The sequence below is a fragment of the Loxodonta africana genome, chromosome 10 (assembly GCF_030014295.1).
Source record: "Loxodonta africana isolate mLoxAfr1 chromosome 10, mLoxAfr1.hap2, whole genome shotgun sequence".
NCBI classification, from domain to species: Eukaryota; Metazoa; Chordata; class Mammalia; order Proboscidea; family Elephantidae; genus Loxodonta; species Loxodonta africana.
The window spans coordinates 17,268,726-17,290,979 of NC_087351.1; the positions used below are offsets into that span (position 1 = coordinate 17,268,726).

Genomic DNA, 22,254 nt, shown 5'->3' on the forward strand with positions numbered 1-22,254 from the left:
CTGGACCAGAAGACAAAAATTATTTGCCTGTGCTAAAGACAGGGCGATGTGGATTTATGTCTTGTTTTCTTTCTTCATAAAAAGAAAGTTTCATTTTCTCCCGGCAGTGGTGTGCTCGACTGGTTCATGCCAGCTCACGAAAGCAGATTGTTAAAATTTTCCAGAATTTTGCAAGCTGGCTGTTAAACACAGCCATCAAAAATTAAATAATATAAGCGCATCATTAAATTATATTTAAAAACAAAGACCTACTCAAAACTCATCACTTCCTAACATATTACCACATTTTACTATCATCTGTGCTCTTGAGGTTATTCATGTCTATTGTATCTGTATGGTGTAAACACTATGTCATAATGTGCTGCTGTGCATGTCCCAGCACCATGTCAGTGAAGTCACGCTAGTAGTTTGACATTGCCTGCGGTGGGAGTATTCGTACCATGGAAATCACAGATGCTACTTGTCAGGGCTTCCTCCTCAACCCCACCCCCGGAGAGCCAGTTGTTAAACATTTACCAGCACTCTGCCTCCCAGTTACACATGGTGCTCATACAGCAAGGTGTTAAGATGGGAAGGGAACCTAAAAACTGGAAGTTTTATTTTTTATCACCTAATTAGATGTCCCTGGATGGTGCAAATGGTTAAGTGCTCAGCTGCTAACTGAAAGGTTAGAGATTCAAGTCCACCCAGAGGCACCTCAGAACAGAGGTCTGGTGATCTACTTCTAAAAAATCAGCCATTGAAAACCCTATGAAGCGCAGTTCTACTCTGAAACACATGAGGTCGCCATGAGTCGGAGTCGACTCGATGGCAACTGGTTTTTTTTTAATTAAAAGAAAGTAATAAGTCTTTGCTATTGCTTTGTTTCTTTCATCTGTTGTTGTTATGTGCCATGGAGTCAGCTCCTACTCATAGCAACCCTGTGTACCACTGAACGAAACACTGCCCTGTTCTGCGCCATCCTTACAATCATTATGCCTGAGCTCATTGCTGCAGCCACCGTGTCAGTCCATCTTGTTGAGGGTCTTCCTCTTTTCCGCTGACCCTGTACTTTACCAAGCATGATGCCCTTCTCCAGGGACTGATCTCTCCTGACAACATATCCAAAGTATGTAAGACGCAGTTTCACCATTCTTGCTTCTAAGGAGCGTTCTGGTTGTATTTCTTCCAAGACAGAGTTGTTCGTTCTTTTGGCAGCCCATAATATATTAGATGTTCTTCGCCAACACCACAATTCAAAGGTGTCAGTTCTTCTTTAGTCTTCCTTATTCACTGTCCAGTTTTCATATGCATATGATGGGATTGAAAATACCATGGCTTGGGTCAGGTGCACCTTAGTCTTCAAGGTGACATCTTCGCTTTTCAACGCTTTAAAGAGGCCTTTTGCAGCAGATTTGCCCAATGCAATGTGTCTTTTAATTTCCTGACTGCTGCTTCCATGGCTGTTGATTGTAGATTGAACTACAGTGAAATCCTTGACGGCTTCAAACTTTTCTCTGTTTATCATGATGTAGCTTATTGGTCCAGTTGTGAGGATTGTTGTTTTCTTTATGTTGCAGTATAATCCGTACTGAAGGCTGTGGTCTTTGATCTTTATCAGTAAGTGCTTCAGGTCCTCTTTGCTTTCAGTAAGTAAGATTGCGTCATCTGCATAATGCAGGTTGTAAATGAATCTTCCTCCAATCCTGATGCCCCGTTCTTCTTTATAGAGTCCAGCTTCTCAGATTATTTGCTCAGCATACAGATTGAATAGATATGGTGAAAGGATACAACCCTGACACACACCTCTCCTGACTTTAAACCACTCAGTATCCTTTTGTTCTGTCTGAACAGCTGCCTCTTGATCTATGTAAAGGTTCCTCATGAGCACAATTAAGTGTTCTGGAATTCCCATTCTTCGTAATGTTGTCCATAGTTTGTTATGATCCACACAGTCGAATGCCTTTCATAGTCAATAACACACAGGTAAACATCCTTCTGGTGTTCCCTGCTTTCAGCCAGGACCCATCTGACATCAGCAGTGACATCCCCGGGTCCACGTCCTCTTCTGAATCCGGCCTGAATTTCTGGCAGTTCCCTGTTGATACACTGCTGCCGCTGCTTTTGAGTGATCTTCAGCAGAATTTTACTTACATGTGATATTAATGATATTGTTCGATAATTTCTGCATTTGGTTGGATCATTTTTCTTGGGAATAGGCATAAATATGCCAGGTAGTTATCTTCCAAATTTCTTGGCACAGACGAGTGAGCACTGCATCCATTTGTTGAAACATCTCAACTGATACTCCCGTCAATTCCTGAAGGCTTGTTCTTCACCAACGCCTTCAGAGCAGCTTGGACTTCTTCCCTCAGCACCATCGGTTCCTGATCATATGCTGCCTTTCGAAATGGTTGAACATCAACTAATTCTTTTTGGTATAATGACTGTGTGTATTCCTTCCATCTTCTTTTGATGCTTCCTACATCGTTTAATATTTTCCCCATAGAATCCTTCACCATTGCAACTCGAGGCTTGAATTTTTTCTTCAGTTCTTTCAGCTTGAGAAATACCAAGTGTGCTCTTCCCTTTTGGTTTTCTATCTCCAGCTTTTTGCACATGTCATTATAAAACTTTACCCTGTTTTCTCGAGCTGCCCTTTGAAATCTATTCAGTTCTTTTACTTTATCATTTCTTCCTTTTGCTTTAGCTGTTCAACATTCAAGAGCAAGTTTCAGCGTCTCCTCTGACATCCATCTTGGTCTTTTTTTCTTTCCTGTCTTTTCGGTGACCTCTTGCTTTCTTCATGTATGATGTCCTTGATGTCATTCCACAACTCTCTGGTCTTCAGTCATTAGTATTCAACATGTCAAATCTATTCTTGAGATGGTCTATAAATTCAGGTGGGATATATGCAAGGTCGTGTTTTGGCTCTCACAGACTTGCTCTAATTTTCTTCAGTTTCCACTTGAGCTTGCATATGAGCAATTGATGGTGTGTTCCACAGTCAGCCCCTGGCCTCGTTCTGACTGATGATATGGAGGTTTTCCATCATCTCTTCCCACAGATGTACTCGATTTGATTCTGTGTATTCCATCTGGTGAGGTCGGTGTGTATAGTCGATGTTTCTGTTGGTGAAAAAAGGTATTTGCGATGAAGAAGTCGTTGGTCTTGCAAAATTCTATCATTCGATCTCCAGCATTATTTCTATCACCAAGGCCATACTTTGCAACTCTCGATCCTTCTTCATTTCCACCTTTCTCATTCCAATCACCAGCAATTATCAATGCATTTCGATTGCATGTTTGATCAACTTCAGACTGCAGAAGAAATCTTCAATTTCTTCGTCTTTGGCCTTAGGGGTTGGTGCATAAATTTGAATAATAGTCAATTTAACGGGTCTTCCTTGTAGGCATATGGATGTTATCACTTCGTACTAGCATTTTTCCCCGTTCTTATTTTTCCCTGTCCTCATTTCCATTTTTATCTTGGTTTGGGGATTTTGATGTATAGAAATTTTTAAGTTTTGTATAGTTTAATGTGTCTTTGCTTCACTTTAATCTTTTATTAATTCCGGACTTGAAAAAAAACCCCTATTCCAAAGGTTTGATGAATATTCAGTTGTCTTTTTAATCACTAAAAGCCTTTGTGGATGATCAGTAAAAGTTGGTTAATAAGTTATTGCTGGAGAAAAATAAGAATTCTTTTCTGTTTCTGAGTTTGTCATTGACACATCCAAACTCCACGAGGGACCGAATTACTGGGCTGTGGGACCATGATCCCAGCAGACATCTAGCTCAAGTGGCATAACATAGTTTGTAAAGAAAATGTTCTACATTCTACTTTGATGAGTAGCACCTTGGGTCTTAAAAGCTTGTGAGCAGCACCCACCACCAATGACTGCCCTGACAGGGAACACAATAGAGAATACCAGAAGGAGCACGAGAAAAGTGGGATGCAGACTTCAAATTCTAGTAAAAAGACCAGACTTAATGGTCAGACTGAGACTGTAGGAACCCCAGACGTCATGGCCCCTGGACTCTCTGTTAGCCTAAAACTAAAACCATTCCGGAAGCCAACTCTTCAGATAAAGATTGGACTGGACTATAAGACAGAAAATGATAGTGGTGAGGAGTGAGCTTCTTCGCTCAAGTAGACACATGAGACTATGCGGACAGCTCCTGTCTGGAGGGGAGATGAGAAGCCAGAGGGGGACAGGAGGGGATTGTACACAGGAAATACAGGGTGGAGAGAAGGAGTATGCTGTCACATTGTAGGGAGAGCAACTAGGGTCATATACCAATGTGTGTATAAGTTTTTGTATGAGAGACTGACTTGAATTGTAAACTTTCACTCAAAGCACAATTACAAAAAAAAAAGAAAAAAAGAACAGTGGCTGTCTGCTGGGGCAGGTTAGAGAAGCAGATTGGTCTAAATTGGCCGAATAAAACTTAACTGATCATCTGCTCCCTGGAGAGCTTTTAAAAAATCAGTTGGCATTGAGCCAATTCTGATTGCTAGAGACCTTGTATGTGTTAGAAGAGAACTGTGCTCCATAGGGTTTTCAATGACTGATTTTTCGGAAGTAGATCACCAGGCCTTTTTTCAGAGGTGCCTCTAGATGAACTTGAACCTCCAACCTTTCTATTAGCAGCCTAGTGTGTTAACCCTTTGCACCCAGGAACTCCAGAGAGCTTTTTTAAAAATACAGATTCTGTGCCCCATTCCTGGATATCATGATCCAGTTAGAGATGAGGTTTGTAAGCTGCCCAGAAGGTCTGGAAAAGTCATTCAGGTTTAACATAGTCATTTGCTTCTGGATAAGCCGACACATATTCATTCTAAGAGGCACCACCACTGAGTCTTCCTCGGAAACTCTCCAAAGAGTGAGTAGGATCCTGTAGGGTATTGTCAGTAAGTCCTCCACACTTGGAAAAAGGAAAAACAGTGTTCCCCAACTAAAGCCCCGAATTTCACCTGTTGTGAATATTTCTTTGCATTGTGTTACCTCCTTCAGAATGACTGCTGTTATGCAAATATAATTTGAAGAATACTGAACTAAGTCTCTAACACCTTCCTATACGTAGACCTTTCCTGTGGTTTCCATATATAACCAGGTGGTTTAGAGTGCTGACAGATGGGAGGTAAAGGAATAAAAACACAGGAAGTGGGGGAATCATTGAAGTCCTCACCTAGTTTACAGTCCACCCTAGACCTATCTTGACCAGCTACAGGGTTATAGGTTTACTTAAATCACTTGCATAGTGGTCAAGCATGGGTGTATTGGCTAATTCTAATGAGAGACAGAAGATGAAATAACAATATTTATCCCACTGTGATAAAACCCTTAACCAAGCAGGTGAAGCCAAAGACTTGCCGATCTTAAGCCCCATTCTTGCTGACTTCTTATGTGTTTGGGGGATCTGAATTTGTTCCAAAAGTGAATGATCCAGCATCCCCATGGCCGATCTGAGAGGCCCTACAGCTGCTGCTCCCCCAAAACCACGGATGTACTTCCACTATGGTTCCTCACCTTCTAAAGGAGGCAGGAAAGAATATGGACTAAGAAGGGAATTGAGGGCTAAGATGTTAATGCTGGTAAACCAAGAGAAGAAAAAATACTAATGGCAACTAACTGCACTTCCTAAATAACAACAGAATTAGTGGATTTCAGACAGAACCAATCGTTGGTGTCAGCTCGACTTTACCCTAGCTGCAGGCCCCAGTATCCCCTCAGTGTGGCAACAAGCGTGCCTGCATGTACACACACCCATACACATGCACGCACACTCTAGTCTTCATTTGGCAGTTGTGTCTCTGCAAGGGCTGTTTGGTCAGGGAAAGGGACACAAGTAGAAACTGAATTAAAATGAAGTCCAAGGTTCTTTGGAAATGATTCACCTTGAAAAAAAGCCCTTAGGGCCCAGGCTGTATGGCACAGCAACTTGGCAGTTTTAACAGTAGGCCAGGTAAAAGGGCGCAGCTGTCCTGTCTCTGTGGAGCACCTGCTTTTGCAGAGTTTTAACCAAAAGATCAGAATAAGGGCAACTCTTCAATTTAGCATGCGAGGTCCCCCACTCCAGGACCCTGATCGACATTTCCACACGTCTCTCTACCTATAAAAAACAAACAGTTGCCACTGAATCAATTCTGACGGCAACCTTATGTGTGTCAGAGTAGAACTGTGCTCCCTCTGTAGGGCTTTCAGTGGCAGATTTTTTGGAAGCATGCCAGGCCTTCCTTCTGAGGCACCTCTGATTAGACTTAAACCTCCAGTCTTTCAGTTAGCAGCCAAGTGCATTAATTGTTTCCACCACCAAGGGCCTCCCTGTACCTCCAAAAAGAAAATCAGTTAATGTCAAGTCAGTTCCGATTCGTGGCAACCCAGTGTGTGCAGAGCGGAGCTGATCCATTGAGTTTTCATGGCTCTGACCTTTCAGTAGCAAATTGCCAGCTCCTCTGGGTAGTTTTGAACCGCCAGCCTTTTGGTTAGAAGCTGAGCGCTTAACTGCTTATGCCACCTGGGGACTCCTCTACCTGCAATACCAAAACCAAACTCTTTACCATCGAGTTGGTTCCCTCTGCCTACAGATGCTTTCTAATTCAACCAAACTGGACTTCTCAATCTGTCCTGAATATACTTTTAAGTCATCTCCAAACCCTGAAACTGTTTCTCCCTGCTACTCAAAATACCCTTTTCTTCATCTTAGTCTGGCAAAATCTGACCCCTTCATCAAGGCCCACCCCAAATGCCATCCTCTTCATGAAGGTTTAACCGTTTCTTCTAGTCAGATCTGGCCTTCCCCCTCCTCTGCACTGCCTTAGTGTTCCGTGTGGCCCTGCCTCGAGGCCGTCACTGTATTCTGTACCATATCATAGACTGTAGCTTCTTGAAGCTCGTGGTATTATGGTTCTCTCTGCAACCCCACAGTATCTATCATAGTGCTCTTTAAACTTGTGATAAGGAGCTCCAGGGCTGGAACTCTAGCTCTGCCACGTGTTGGTAGTATGATCTATGGGCTAGTTATTTATCCAGGGGTGATGTTCAAAAATATTTAGTAACTGGTAAAGGCACCCACCAATCAGAACAGGTGGACATTCTGAATATCAGTCCTGTCATTGTGCCTTCCGTCTATAAGATGGATGTGGTCTCTACCCAGCTCACAAGGCAGCTGGGTTGCTCAGTTGAGATAATGCATGTGGATGTGTATCTGAAGTGTTATGCAAGTGAAAGTCAGGGTTGTTATTGGTGTTTCTGGTGCACATGTGTGGGGTTAGTTGTCCTGCCCTTAGTGTCACCTCATGTACCGTTCTGCCCAGAGAAGACTCCCTAAGCAAACCAAGGAGCTGTTGATGAGTTGAACAGGACACAACAAACTTTGAGAAACCTTGGAGTCAGCCTACTAGGGCCATAGAAAGTCAGAATATTAGCTGCTTCAAACATGGTTTCTTACCTTTTCAGTTCTGGAAAATACCCATTTTTCAGTAAGTTTTGGAAAATTGAATCCAAATATTTCTAGGAAGGCTTTTTGAACTTTAGCCTAAGCTTTTCTCACTTGGGGACACCTTGGTCTGTTGCACAATGAGCTTAAAATGTAGAATCCTTAAAGATACCCCGTGACCTCAAACTCATGTTTTTGTCCTTGTATGTTAAGAGCTGCTCTGCCCAGATGTGTAAATGGAAGTAAATGCCAGACACATTAATATAGAGTGGCAGGCGGCGGGGGGCGGGGGCGGGGAGTATAAATCTTAGTTCTTTCCTTGTCCTTATTGTTTATCTGTGCTTTTTACCCTTTTTTCTTAAAAGCTATGTCAATTTCCCCATTCTCACCTTCTTGCATCCCCTCACGTCTCCAGCTCCTAGGGATACAGATCTTTCTCCACTTCTCCCTTCCAAAGGCCTTTAACTCTTCCCTCCTAGTGAGTGCCCAAAGGTAGTGTTTTGGGTGTACTGGTATCAGTGTCTGATCTTATATACTGTAATTTAACAAAATGGCCTCATGTAGTATATACAGTAGGGCACTAAAGACTGTAGGGAATTGAAAAGAAGTAGACTCAGCCCTTGGAGCCCTGGTGGCACAGTGGTTAAGATCTTGGCTACTGACCAAAAGGTCAGCAGTTCAAATCCACCAGCTGCTCCTTGGAAACCCTATGGGGGTAGTTCTACTCTATCCTATAGGGTCCCTATGAATCAGAATTGACTTGAATGGCAATGGGTTTGGTTTGGTTTAGACCCAACCCTTGACCTTGAATGATCCTCCCTTAATAGGACTATCATAAGTATGAGTTGTAAAATAACCATGGAATCAGAGTGATAAAATAGCCAGAATAATTTGTAGCCCCTTAGCTGTGGGACCATTGACAAATTATTTCACCTTTCTTGAGCCTGTTTCTGCTTTCGTGATGGAGAAAACATCTACCATGCCGAGTTTTAGTAAAAATGAGGGAGAATGAGTGCAATACGGCCGAGCCAGTATCTGGCATGTAGTAGGTGCTCAATATGTGATGGGGATTATTGTTAGTAGTTTTCTCATTTAGTGTGCGGGATCACTCTAGAAGCCCTCAAACGCTGAAGCGTGCCTTTTTTCTTCACCACTCTCAGGGCAAGAGGCACTGGGGTGGGCAGAAAGGGCAGGGTTTGAGTTAAAACACCAGAACTGAAGTGGCAACACTAGTCATCAGATGTGTGACTTTTCTCAGGTCACACTGCCTTAGTCTATTTCCTCACCCATAAAATAATGAAAATAATAATACTCATCCCATAGGGTTGTTAAAACCAAACCCTTTCTCCTTCCCTTCAGACAGTAAGAGATTCCTCCCTCACCTGTGCAGTTCTCTCTTCCAGAGTCATTCTCCGGGCCCGCCTGCTGATTTGCTCTCTAGCACCTCCGTAAACTCTTAAGAAAATCTTCTGTCTTGACTGTCTGAGGAGAGGGTACAGTAAAGCCTAAGATCAGAAGAAACCGTAGAAGGCCACCAACGGACCCTGCCAGGGAGCAAGGCATGCACAGGGAAAAACCAAATCCAATCTCATTGGCCCAGATGGTGTGACAAACCACATCGGACAGCCACTCTTTTGGTTGCGGTTATTGTTAAGCTTTTCATGAAAATTCACATTCCCAGTCTGGAATAGCCAAAGACTTAACAGGAGTTGAAGTCTAGCCTTTTAGTAGTCAATTTGCAAAGGGAAAAGCACAAAATCATGTTCCAAATCCAGCAAGGGAAAGAAGAACAATTTGTCACTGTTATTTATAGTGCTTTAAGTTTACTGAGCATTTTCATATGTTTAATCAAATGTAATCTAATCCTCACCACAACCAAAGAAGGGGAAGGGAGACATGCAGAGTAATTTCTATCTTACTATAAAAGACCTCGCTTGATTACTTTTGCCATACATGGTGATGTGATGTTTCTTGTACAGGACTTTTCGTTGAGGAGAACTCTAAGCAAAGGAAAGGCCAGTGTTTGTGAGGCCGAGCATGCTTTGTGCTGAGACTGGACTCAGTATGTTGATATTTCCTGTCAACACACACCAATCTTTACAATCCTTTCACGCCCTGGAATGAGGTTAACCAGGTTTGGAGATCTGATAGGATCGAGTCACAAACAGAAAAAAAACTTCTGAAGAAGGCTGAGTTTGTGGTAATTCTGATAGGCCTTATATTATTTCGCTCTGTGATTATTTGGGAAATTCCCCAAGTTGCTTCTTAGGACCTATTTGGCCTGTTAAAAATATGCAAAAAAGGACCTATTTGGCCTGTTAAAAAGATGCAAAAAAAAGAACCTAATTGACCTGTTTAAAAATATGCAAAAAGGACAAGATTTAAGAGATAGGAGCATGCTCCAGAGAGCAAGTTAAGTGTGCCACTTGAGATTTCCTAACCCGTTTTGTGTTTGTTGCTTTTTATTTGGGTCAGCTCCCCCTTTGCAGGTCCCCTCCCAGCCATCTGCGCAGCTCTCTGTGTTCCTCTGGGAAGCTGGGACCGGCCACCCCACTCATCTCCCTGCCAGGCACATTCCTGCGGGTCTCCAATGTGAATTGTCACTGTTGTGAACCAAGTAGGCAGCGTGGAAGGGCAGCTCACCAAAGAATTAAATGGCACCACGACTACCCAGCCAGACAATTCAATTGATCCCAGGGAGTTTGATGATCCCTGGGAGAAACAGCCATCTGGGGTGCTCTCCTGGCACTTCCTTCAAGAAAAACTCTTAGAGTTCTGGTGGAGTAGGCCACTGAGTGTCCCAGGACTTCTTATGCCTCCTCTCTCCACTTGTCTTTTAGTTCACAGCCTCACCCCCTCCCCCACCCACAGAATAATGTCCAATTTGCAGAATCAGAGAGGACAGCTTCCCTCTCGACACCTGAGACCCCTGATTCTTCAAAAGTGCTAGGTCCAGATTGGGGCAGCCATCCCCGAGGAAGGCGGGCTGTCTTGCTCAGCAGAGAAAAGGCAGCTAAAAGCTGTTTTTCACTTTAGGCGGTTCGTGCGCTTGGTTAGGCATTTATAGATTGTAGTCACTTATCCGAAAGAATCTAGGTCACTCTTTGCATAGGACTTCACGCTTCAGAAGAAAAGCTGGTGCCTAGGGAGCAGCGTCTCTGCTGCCATCTCATCTGGCTGGGGGAGTAGAGAGTATTTCTACTGCAGGAGGGAAGTGGGCCTTTGGGGGGCGGGGAACCCCTAGGGGGTTGGCACTTTCACCAGAGAGACTCATGGGCTCTCTGGGTCCTAGTTGTTCTAGCTAGATTGTGCTAGTAGTATGTTGTGTCGATGTCAAGAAGAGCAGTGGGTTTAAGGGTTGGGCTCTCCAGGGGGATTTTTAGAGTATGTACAACGCTGGGTTGGAGTTCACCTTGGAAGAAAGAGTTGCCTCGGAAGAAAAGCCTGGTGATCTGCTTTTGAAAAATCAGCCATTGAAACCCCCCTGGAGCACAGTTGTACTCTGCACACTTGGGGTTGCCACGAGTCGAAATCGATTGGGCGGCATAGGTACTGAGAAGAGCTAGGTTGGTCCATATGAGTGTAGACTTCTTAGGGAGAAAGAGATGTGCAGAGTAGGAGCATGGGTAAGGGGTTAGTCTTGCAGCATGGATGGCCAGAAGTTAGCACCCTTCCCAATATAACTTGTCTTAACCCCACTAACCTAATCCCTGAGGAGACACCAAGAAGATGGAGGCAGGCACCAAGGAAAGAGCCCTGGGCTGGCGGCCGGCTGCCCACTCCCATCCGCTTGCCCCCATTTACCATCCCCATGACCGTGGCCAAGGCTCTGGCCCTGGGCTCCTTATCCTTAAAATAGAGCCTGGAGCCCCTGCTACCACACAGAGTTCAACACAAGTGAAGCTGTTCATTGATCATAAAGTGCTGTAAAAACAAAACCAAATGCAGTTCCAGTTCATAGAGACCCTGTAGGACAGAGTAGAACTGCCACACAGGGTTTCCAAGGCTGTGATCTTCACGGGAGCAGACTGCCGCATCTTTCTTCTGCAGAGCAGCTGGAGGGTTTAAACTGCCAGCCTTCTGGTTAGCAGGGGAGTGCTTAATCACTGCACCACCTGGGCCTCTTAAAGTGTTACCAGGTGTTTTTATTTCACTAGAATAGTGTGGTTCTGCAGCCGCTGACCTGTTTCAGGCATGGTTTGTGTGTGTGCGTGTACACGTTGTATGCACGTTTGTGCGCGTGCGTGTGTGCATCTAGATGCCTCACAGCTTGAAAGTTCTATCCTTCCTTCCTGCTCCACCTTTCTTGGGGCTCCTCCCCCTGAGCACAGAAGGACCTATCCTACTGGCGAGAGGAAGCACAGGTTGTACTTGTTCTCTCTGGGCTAGGAGCGGAGGGAGGCCTAGTTAGATCAAACCGTAGCCAGCTTTTTTCCTTCTGTGTGCCCTTGGCCTTGGTATTGCACCATCATCATCACCCCCTAAAGGTTGGGTGGCAGCCAAGGAAGAAGCGACACTGACCAGCAGCCCTATTCCCGGATTTGATAAATCTCTGCTTAATGGGCCTGAGATGAGGAGTGAGGTAAGGAGCACAGTGGGTTCAGGAGCACCCAGGGAGCAAGGAGGCTGCACAGACCAGCTAGGAGAGACCACAACAGGGACCTGAGAGAGCAGCAACTCTTTCCACCCTAGGTCTGCTGATGAGATGGCCTGCACCTGAGCTGACAGCAAGCCTGTCTCCCCAGCTCTGCGTGCGCCTCCACATTGGCAGCTTGAAATTGGCTGCAGTGGGAGTATTTACACCACGGCAATCTGCAAACACTATGCATTAGGGTCCTCCCCACACTCCTCCTGGAGAGCTGGCTGTTCAACTCTTACCAGCACCCCACCGGCAGCAACCTGATTCTCCAACTTGCCTGCAATATGCAACCTGATCCCGAGCCAATCACTTGCTTTATCCTGGTGGTTCTCCTCCAGGCCTGAGGAGCTGGAGATGAAAAAGATCAGTTGGCGCTGGTTACATGTTGTAGCTGCTCAGGTGGAACAAGCTATGAGAGTTCAGACCATGTATGAGAGTTCACCTCCTTTCTTCACGTGCACTTCCCACTCCAGCTGCAACTGTTAACACAAAAACGAAACAAACAAAAAACGAGTGGACTTACTTTCAGCTCACTAAATTTTGTACATTCTCCAAACAGGATTTGAGTCTAGTAATTTGGTCTTGCTGTCAGGTAGGTCTTATTTATTGCATTTTATCCATTCAAAATTCTGTGTGTGTATTTGTCAGGTTCTGCTTGGATCCAGTTTATCTTTCTTTCTGGAAATATTGACCTCCATTAGCAGCTTTAGCCCTGCAGTGGGCTGTAGATCCAACTCTACCCCCATAGATTTTTTTTTTTTTTTATTGTGCTAAATACATATGTGAGGAAACAGTTGCCATTTCCAATCTTCACACGTACAGTTCAGTGACATTAATTGTGTCGGTCATGTTGCCCGCCATACTTTTCTGATCCTAGCTTTCCCATTACCATTTTCTGGCCCCTGGTTGCAACACACCTGTGATTTCATGTCGTGTCCCCAATGCTGACAGCTTGCCTGCCCTCCATACACAGTTTCTGACATTCTGCCTTTGGTACATTGAAAATCCTTTCACACATCAACAGATTTCCATGGAAACCAAAACAAAGGGGAAGAAAAGACGGTTCTGGAGTTTCTCTCTGGTGTTGGAAACTTGTTTTCATGTTTCCTGTCCATTATGCAGTGGATCGTTTCCATTTCATCCCCTAGAGAAGGCTTCACCTCTCAGGAGAATCGCCCCCAACTCCTGTCAGCAAAAAGCAGGGCCTGGAACGCAGCCCTTCTGAGCTTGCTCTCCCAGGATCCTGATCGCTAGGAGCAGTTCATTACTCTCAGAGGCAGGCGCCTCACTTAAGGCTTAGCCAAGGGAAGGAAGAAAAGAATTTACAGGCCAGTTTAGAGGCAGAAGCTGGACCAGATGACTTCTTGAATCTTGCAGTTCTGGGTCACCTTACCACAGATAATCTGAGATCCTTCCTCAGCCCACCTGGAGAGTATCCTTCCTTCTCTGAATTTACCCTCATTCAGTGTAGTCTCTATGGGTTTTGCCCCTAACTTTACTGTCTGATGTTATTCGGTATTTCGAATGTGTGTCTTATTTCCCAAGTACATTGCAAGCTCCTTGGTGACAAAGGCTTTCTTCATATCCTTTGGTCCCCAGTACAGTGCCTTGTAAGGGATCCTGGTGTCTCAACAGTTAAGTGCTCATGTGCTAACTGAAAGGTTGGTGGTTCGAACCCACCCAGTGGCTCTGTAGGAGAAAACATTTGACCATCTGCTCCTGCGAAGATTTAAAAAAAAAAAAAATGCCCCACTATCGTCGAGTCGATTCCAGCTCATAGCAACTGTATAGGATGGAGTAGAACTGTCCCATAGAGTTTCCAAGGAGCTCCTGGAGGATTCGAACTGCCAACCTCTTGATTAGCAGCCGTAGCACTTAAGCACTACACCACCAGGGTTTCCCCTGAGAAGATTACAGCCCAGAAAACCCTATGGGGCAGTTTTACTCTGTCACTTTGTGTTGCTATGAATCAAAAATCAACTTGATGGCACCTAACAATAACAATGGAGCCCTGGTGGCACAGTGGTTAAGAACTCGGCTGCTAACCAAAAGGTCAGCAGCTTGAATTAGCAACTGCTCCTTGGAAACCCTATCGGGCAGTTCTACTTTGTCCTGTAGGGTCACTAGGAGTCGGAATTGACTTGACGGCAACGGGAACAATAACAACAGTGCCTTGTACAGAGTAAATTAACCATCGATACTTGTTAATTCTGCAATTTTTTTTTTTTTTAACTAAAGTAGAATGAAAAGTTGCTGTGTAGAGTAGTGAAGGAGCTGCACCCTCTCCTGGGGGCGTACAGAGAGACTAGACAGCCACTTACTGTGATGAACTGAATAGAAGGTTGGGGCAAAAGATGTCTACAGTCGTTTCCACTCTGAGATTCTGAGTCTAATGGTGGGAAATGGGTGGTTGGCTCCGAGATAAGTGACTGTCCAGAAGCCACATGGCTTTTCTGTTTATGCTGTGGAACAAATGGTCCACAGGTTGGGTGGGTCTTTAACTAGTGCACTTCTCTAGCAGCATTCCTTACTCCCCAGGTCAAGTGCTAGAGTATGTGAGATTGACATTTTGTACTTCACTGAGGTTTCAACCTGTTAAAGAAGACTTTCCCTGAAGTGCAAAGAGAGCCAGATGGAAATGGAAAAATATGCATGTTTTATTTTGCATTGCACATTTTATGTATTTATTAGAATTTTTAACAAGACACCCTACATTTTTAAAAACCTAAAGATGCAAACAAGATGAAATTATTCATTGAAATATTCAAATCCACTTACAGCAATTATATCACAATATCAAAATAAAATCCAGCAGTCTAGACGGTATTGTCCCCTTGACCACCCATTTTGAAAATATAACTTTAAAAGGGAAGCTCTTCCCCTTGGAAGGAATAAGCGCACACTCTGTAAGATGAAGGCAGACAGGGTCTGCATCCCCGATGAGGCGGTGGAGAGGTGGAGGGTTGTGTAGGGGAGAGATGTTGGTGAGGGTGAGGTACATCAAGGCATTCTGTTGTTGAAGAACACGGAAGGGAGAGGAAATGGAGTTCTGGACCTCGATGTAGCAATGGAGCGTTTCTCTCTGCTCATTCCCTCACCCCTTCTTTGCCTCCCCTTGCTGAATGAGTCATCCCTCCCGGCCTTAACCATTTGCCAGCCCTCACCCCTACAGAGACTATGTGAGTATTAACAAGCCACAGTGTGGGAAAGGCACTGAAACCCTGTGGAAGAAAGGGTGCTAGGTAAAAGTGAAGTGTGAATATGACTGTGAACCTTGGCGCGGCACCCTGGGTTCTTAGCTTAAAGGCAACTTTAATGAGCAATATCGATCAACCAAAGCTTACAAACGTTTTCAGGAATTATCAGAGGACAAAAGCTATTCTGCCAAATATGCACTGGCTCCCTGATATCCCAGCGGCATCTCTTAGATTTGTAGCCCTAGGAACCGGAAGAGATCTTCAAGCTCGTTGATATTACCCCCCACTTAATACTTGAATCCCCCGTCCTGATAAGTGGTCATGCAGCCTGCAGCCAGGTGTAGTGGAAAGAGCAGGGGTTCTGGAATCAAACGGATGCGAGGCCAGATCCTAGCTCTTCACTCACTGTCTCTTTGACCTAGAGTGAATTCCCTAATCTTGCTGAGATTTCATTTCCTCAGCTGTAAATTGTGAACAATATCAACATTGCAGGGTTGTTGTGAGAGGTAGAAATAACATTGTTAAAGTGCTTAGCATAGCCCCTGGTATTTAGTGGGACTTTAATAAACAATAGCTGCTATACCAATTACAATAATGATTATTAAATATCAGTTCAAGCCTCTCCAGCCTCCTTTTGAATGCCTCTGTGATGAGAATGCTTCCATTGTTGGGCCATTGTACTGGTTAGAATTTTCTGCCACAAGTTAAGCCCAATTATGGTGCAGTGGTTACGAACTCAGCCTCTAACCAAAATGTCGGCAGTTCTACTCCGTCCTATAGAGTCACTATGAGTCAGAATTGTTTTTTTGTTTTTTTGTTTTGGTAGCTTCTTTCATCCATTGGCTCTGGTTCTGCCTTTGTGGCCCTGAAGAACAAGTCTAAACCTTCAAATAACACTTCAAATATTTGAGACAATTTCAGCGTCTCTCCTGAGTCTTTTCTTCTCCATAGTAAACCCGTTTAGGTCCTTGAATTCTTCCATAAATGACTTGATCTCAGCCAGGATATTTCCAAGCCCCTTTTCCTCAGATATGACCACCCATGGAGAGATGCTAGCCAGCCACAAAGGAATGTTGAGGTGGCAAGTCCTAGATCCTGTCCGTACTGAATAAGCCTAGGGCTGTGTCCATAACTTATATGAAAATTCTAATGCATAACCTACCAAGATATTTCACAGATTCCCCTGTTTTTCACCAGAGTTTCACAAAAGTGTTCAGGAATAAGTATATTAAACACATGACCTGATTTACGGGTTTTAGCGGCTTACTCCTGGCTACTGTGTGGAGAATGGGTTGTAAGAGAACAGGAGTGAAGCAGAGAGATCAATTAGGTCACTACATCACCGTGCCAGCTACAACTAGGATGCTGGCTGAGATGGGAAGAAATGGGCAGGTGTGCAAGAGATTTTGGAAATAGAATCAAGACTTGCTGATGGATTGGATGTGAGGGAAAATGAGAGTTTAGCTTTGGTAACCGAGAGGATGGTTGGTGGTGCCATTTCCTAAAATGGGGAAGCATGGAGAGGGATAGGTTGGGGGTGGGAGGAAGGAGAGATCAAGAGTTTTGTTTCAATAACTGAAGTTTGAAATGCCACTTAGACATCTAAGTGAATATGCTAAGTAAGCTGCTGGGTAGGCTGAAACTATAAGCTTGGCAGTGATCAGCATCTAGGTGGTATTTTAGCCAAAGGACTAGATGAGTTCACCAAGGGAGAGAATGTTTGAAAAAGAAGCAGGACGAGGACTAAGCCCCGGAGCACACTGGCATTTAAAATCTTCACAGAGGAAGAGAAGACAGAAAAAAAAGCCTGAGAAGCTGAGAGAGTGTGGGGCTACGGGAGCCAAGAGAAGAGAGTATTCAGGAACGAGAGAGACAGAACTTGGGTTGAGTGCCACTGAGTCATGAGGGAAGATGAGGACAGGGAATTAACTCTTGGATTTGGCAATTTAGAGCTGGTTGGAGACCTTGAAAATCAAAGATGTAGTAGAATACTGGAGACGGGTCAAAACAGGATGACTGAAAAGCGAATAGTAAGTAGAAAAGTGATGACAGTGAGATTTTACTGAAAAGGGGAACAGAGAAATAAAGAGATAGCTAGAGGGAATGAGAGTTTCTCTTTAATTTTGTTTTAAGTGGGCTATGTTGTTGTTGTTAGGTACCGTCGAGTTGGTTCTGACTCGTATTGACCCTACGTACAACAGAACAGAACACTGCCCGGTCCTGTGGCATCCTCACAATCATTACGTTGGAGCCCATTGTTGCAGCCACTGTGTCCGTCCATCTTGTCGAGGGGCGTCTTCTTTTTCGCTGACCCTCTAGTTTACCAAGCATGATAAAGTAGGCCCTACTAGAGCACATTTAAATGCCAACAGAAGCAAACCAGTAGAGAAAGAAAAAGAGAGAGAGAAGTTAATATTGCAAGACGGAAAGTGGATAAATGCGGGGTCGGCATCCCTGGGAAAGGAGCAGACCCAGACCACGGTGGAAGCATTAGCCTCTGAAAGGCCTTCCATGGTGACAGGGCACGGCAGGGAGAAGGGTAATGGAATGTGGGTGAGTTGGTGGATTTGGTGATGGGAAGGTGAGTTGATGCTGTCAGTTTGCTTATATTTTCTCAATGAAGTATGATTTTAGGTCATCAGGTGAGCATGAGCCAGGACATCTAACCCAAGCCCAAACGTACTATGTCCTTCATTTACCGTTTGGTACACTCAGAAAAGAATAAAAATGATAAACCCTTTTGTATAATGTATTTTAAAGAGCTATACATATGACAAACCAATTCTAATGTATTCTTTCTTTTGATACTATTCTCCTGAATCATTCAAGGTCCCACCAGGAGACAGAATTCACTGTTTAAATGAAGACACTTTAATGAAGGGACTACTTAGAGATAAAAATGGGATGATAAGATGTTGCACCCAGCGGCTCTCAGCAGCCCGAGTCATTACCACCCAGAGGGTCGAAGGGGGTGAATAGTTACTAGAGTCCAGTGAGAGCTGGTGCCATGGAAGAGGGGCCAACCACTGTGATTATTCATCAAAAAAGCATATAGCTACTATCAAGAACATGGTGCCAAAGCAGAGAGGGAGTGAGAAAGAACTCTCCAGACCTCTCTCTCCTCCCTTCTCTTGCTGGTGCTTCCCAATGGCTGAACCCAGCTGAAAGCCAGCTAGCAAGGGAGCCTGGGTGATGCAGCCTATGTGAGTCTAGAAGAACAGAGACGAGATCTGGCATGGAGTAACCAGCACAGCCCCTGGCACTTCATGCCATTAATGTTGAAAAGATTTTGAAAACCACTTCAGGGGGGATCTGTATACCCCATGCCAGTGTATAGAATGCATCTTATTATTTGACACCAGGTGGGATTTGCAAAACCTAGCTAAGCATGCTCTTTGAGTCAAGTCATCATGGATACTTGTAATCCATAAATAACCTCCAAATGTAATGTTTTTGCCTACAGCCTTCCTCCTTTATTTCCATCCAGAGGTACATTGTTCATGAAACTATGGAAGCTTACATTTCAGGGCCCATCTCTTGCCCCTTCCAAGACCCTGGGGAGGCCTGGAAACGTATGCCTATGTTCATATATAAGATCTGCAAACGTAGTCTTTGCACCACAATTACTAAGACTGTACCTTTCTCACTCTAACATCAGAGAGGACCCCCCTCCCCCACCGCCCAGTTGTATGGACTTTAGGCCCCACAAAACCTGGAGCTGCTTCTGCTTTTAACGAAGACTGAAGTGTACCGATGCAAGTTTCATCCCTTTTCCAAGATTTTGCCACCTTTGTGGGGGGTGGGGGGGGTGGTTGGTTAATGAGCATGAAAACGGACATTTTGGGAAGGAGAGACCATAACAGAGGATAAGAAAAGCGAAGAAGGTAGGGATGAGTCACGGTGTAAGGCTCAGGGAGTCATGGAGGGTTATCAGGTGTCCTGCCTAACCCAGATGCTGCTCTTTGTCTCCAGATGCAGATGGAAACCTGTGTCGAAGTAACCAGCTGCTGCAAGTCATGCTGACCATGCACCGAATTATCATCTCCTCTGCTGAGCTGCTCCAGAAAGTCATCTCTCTATATCCTTTAGGACAGTGCCCGGGAATCCCAAAATGGCAGCTTTTGAACGAATTCATTCAGAAGTGCCTTGAAATTTGTATTGCTGTCAAACTTTCTTTGAAGTATACTTTCATTTTTATTAGTTTAGAATAACCCTGAGTGGTAAATGGGTTTGTATGTCTTTTCAAGGGGGACACCGTGTGTATGTGTGTGTGTGCATGTGCACACACGTATGTCTTCTGTCGGAGGTGGCGATATAATTCATGCTGATTGTTCTGAGGGGCAGTCAAAGAAATCAACATGCAAACGCCATCTCCTTCACTATCTGTTGCTAGTAAAAAATGCTTTTCCTGTAGCGTAATCAAAATTCACATTCATCCTGTGCAAACTGACAAGGATGCACGCGTGACTCAAATGACAAATTTGGTCCTGGCTTTCCCGTCCAATTCTTCAAGCTTCTCAAGGATCTGAAGAAAGCTTCCCGATGTCACAGCGTCTGGAGAATCTGCTGTGGCTTATTGCTGCAGGCAGAGACAGTAACTGTGTGCCAAGCAAACCCTGCTGTGTTTCCACCTTCTTGTGGGGTGTGAGGGGGGTAGGAGGAACAAAGCGCCTGCCTTCTCCCTTTCACTGATAACACTGTAAGCCAGCGTCCCGACGAAGATAGGGCTGTAGGTGGGGCGAGACGGTTTAGCACCTGAGGCCCGGGTAGCTGGTACTGAGTCATGACTTGAGGCTGTTCTAATCCTTTGCCACTCTTCTGACCCCCCTTTTCATCTTATGGTACACAGAAAGCATAAAAGCCATCAGGACTGAATCCTTCCTGTAAATCTACTCATATATCCTTAGCTCTCATCTCAAAGGACATACTAAGGGCAGAGTGCTAGGAGAGGCCCACGTAATAGGAGGTGCAGGTAATAAGGGGCTGCCTTGTCTGCAGAGGAGACTGTGGTGGTGTAGTGGTTTAAAGCTACATCTGCTAGCCAAAAAGGTCAGCAGTTCAAATCCACCAGGCGCTCCTTGGAAACCCTATGGGGCAGTTCTACTCTGTTCTTTAGGGTCGCTATGAGTCGGAATCGACTCAACGGCAACAGGTTTGGTTTGGTTTGGTTTGTCTGCAGAGAATTTAAAAACTGTAATAAAACTGACTCAAAGTCTGTCTGCTTTTTATTAACTCCATGCGCTGGCAATTCTTAACAACATCAGTGATTAAATACTTCTCCCTGAAAAAATTATTTGTTGGCCTAAGTACTAAATTATACCCAGGGCTGACAGCTCTGACCTCCTGGCCCTTGGTTCACCACTGGGTGTCCCCCGCCACCTGGTGGAATGGATCCACTCTCCCATCCTAACCCTCCCCTCAACACACACACCTGTCAGAGTCTTACCCCGTAGGTTATCTCCTCTCTCTCCTGAAGTTGTAAGCTCTACCTCCTCCTCAGCCTAAAATATATTCAAGAACCCCAAACCTAAAAATAAACTCTCAAGTGTACCTCCCCTCCATTCAATTGTTAGGGTTAGAAATTTGATGGACAAACTTCTTAAAATAGTCTGTACTCACTGTCTCCAGTCCTCGACTCCCACTCACTCCTAGACTCGACCATGGTTTTCACCCCTGTACTTTCCTGCAACGTCACCAGTGACGTCCTAAGTGCCACCAGCAGCTTTTTCCATCCTGGTTTAAGTTGACCTCGCAGAACATCGGGCATTTACTGACACCCCTGCCCATTCACTCTCCCTCCAGGGTTCCAAGAGCTGCAGCCTCAGGCTCTCCTACCTCTATGGCCGTCCCTTCTCCATCTAGTGTCTTTGAGCACCTTTTAAACATGGGGATAATGTCCTGGTTTTCTTCCCACTCTACTTCCTTTCCCTGGGTGATTTCTTACCAGGATTCCCGCCACTATTCCTCTGTGCTGATGACTATCAAGTCTCTGTCTCTCTAACTCAAACCATTTTTTTAAGGCTGGGACTAGTTTGTCGTGCAGATGCTTCTGTCTTAATATGTTCAAAACATAACTCGTTAGCTCCCCACCCCCACGTCCCAACTACTACTCCACTGACTCTGCTTCACCGCCTGTATTTTCACTTTTGGTTTCAGTTAACCGTGTCATCATCCATCCAACTGCCCAAACTGGAAACAACTGAAGCCCTCTTGCCTCCTCCCTGCCTTTCCCCTCCTACCCAGTCTGCCACCTAACCCTAGGGATTCTACTTCAGAAACGACTGACTCCTACTTGGTCTCCTCCTTCCATTTTCCTGGCATTCTCTCTCCTAGGCCTCTGTTCCTGTGTGGGTCTTCTTAGCTATGTGGTTTCCACGTGCACTGTAAGAATGGACATTTAAAGAGAAAGAACAATGGGGCAGGAAGATAAACTGCATAAAAGTCACCATGTAGATTTCACCTATCCACTTAGTTGTTTTTAAAGAGAACTGTACTAACTGTGCCTTTCCCTTTTACAAAGGAAGAAGGGAAATTTCAGCAGCTAGATCAGCAGGTCCCCTCCAGTTCATTATTCACGTGACTCCCAAAGGTATTTTCCTAAAAAGGAAATGGAGTAGGCCACCACTTCAGAGCCTCAACAAAGCACAGGGTTAAGTTCAAACCCCTCAGCTCAGCAGGCAAAGACCCTCCACAGTCTGACCCCGATGTCCCTCCTGCTTTGTCCTAAAGCTCTCTCAGGAGCCCTCGTCCCTCCACAGTGAACTTCTTAACGCACCAGACGTAACAAGCCCTTTCACAATTCCTGTGCCTGAAATGCCTTTTCCTCCTCCTTTGCCTGGTAAATTCTCTTTCTCAGACGCCTCTCTGAAGTTTTCCCTGACTATCCCAGCCCTCTCCCTTTTAAAAATACATCTGATATAACCCTTGGCACACCCTATTATAACCTTACCTGTTTCCTAGCCTGCCTTTCCCATGAGCCTCTGTGTTTCTCAGGGGC

At 44.8% G+C, this 22,254-nt stretch overlaps 1 protein-coding gene across 4 annotated transcripts in view; it reads left to right on the top strand.

Annotated features, from left to right (window-relative positions):
- The window catches only part of RASGRP1 (RAS guanyl releasing protein 1), a 79,314-nt gene that overhangs the window by 19,625 nt on the left and 37,435 nt on the right, over window positions 1-22,254 (top strand). For all 4 annotated transcript variants that reach the window (XM_064292213.1, XM_064292214.1, XM_023558640.2 and 1 more), the window contains exon 3: window positions 19,230-19,335. In XM_064292213.1, coding sequence (XP_064148283.1) covers window positions 19,230-19,335 — 106 coding nt within the window. The remainder of the gene's footprint in view (window positions 1-19,229; window positions 19,336-22,254) is intronic.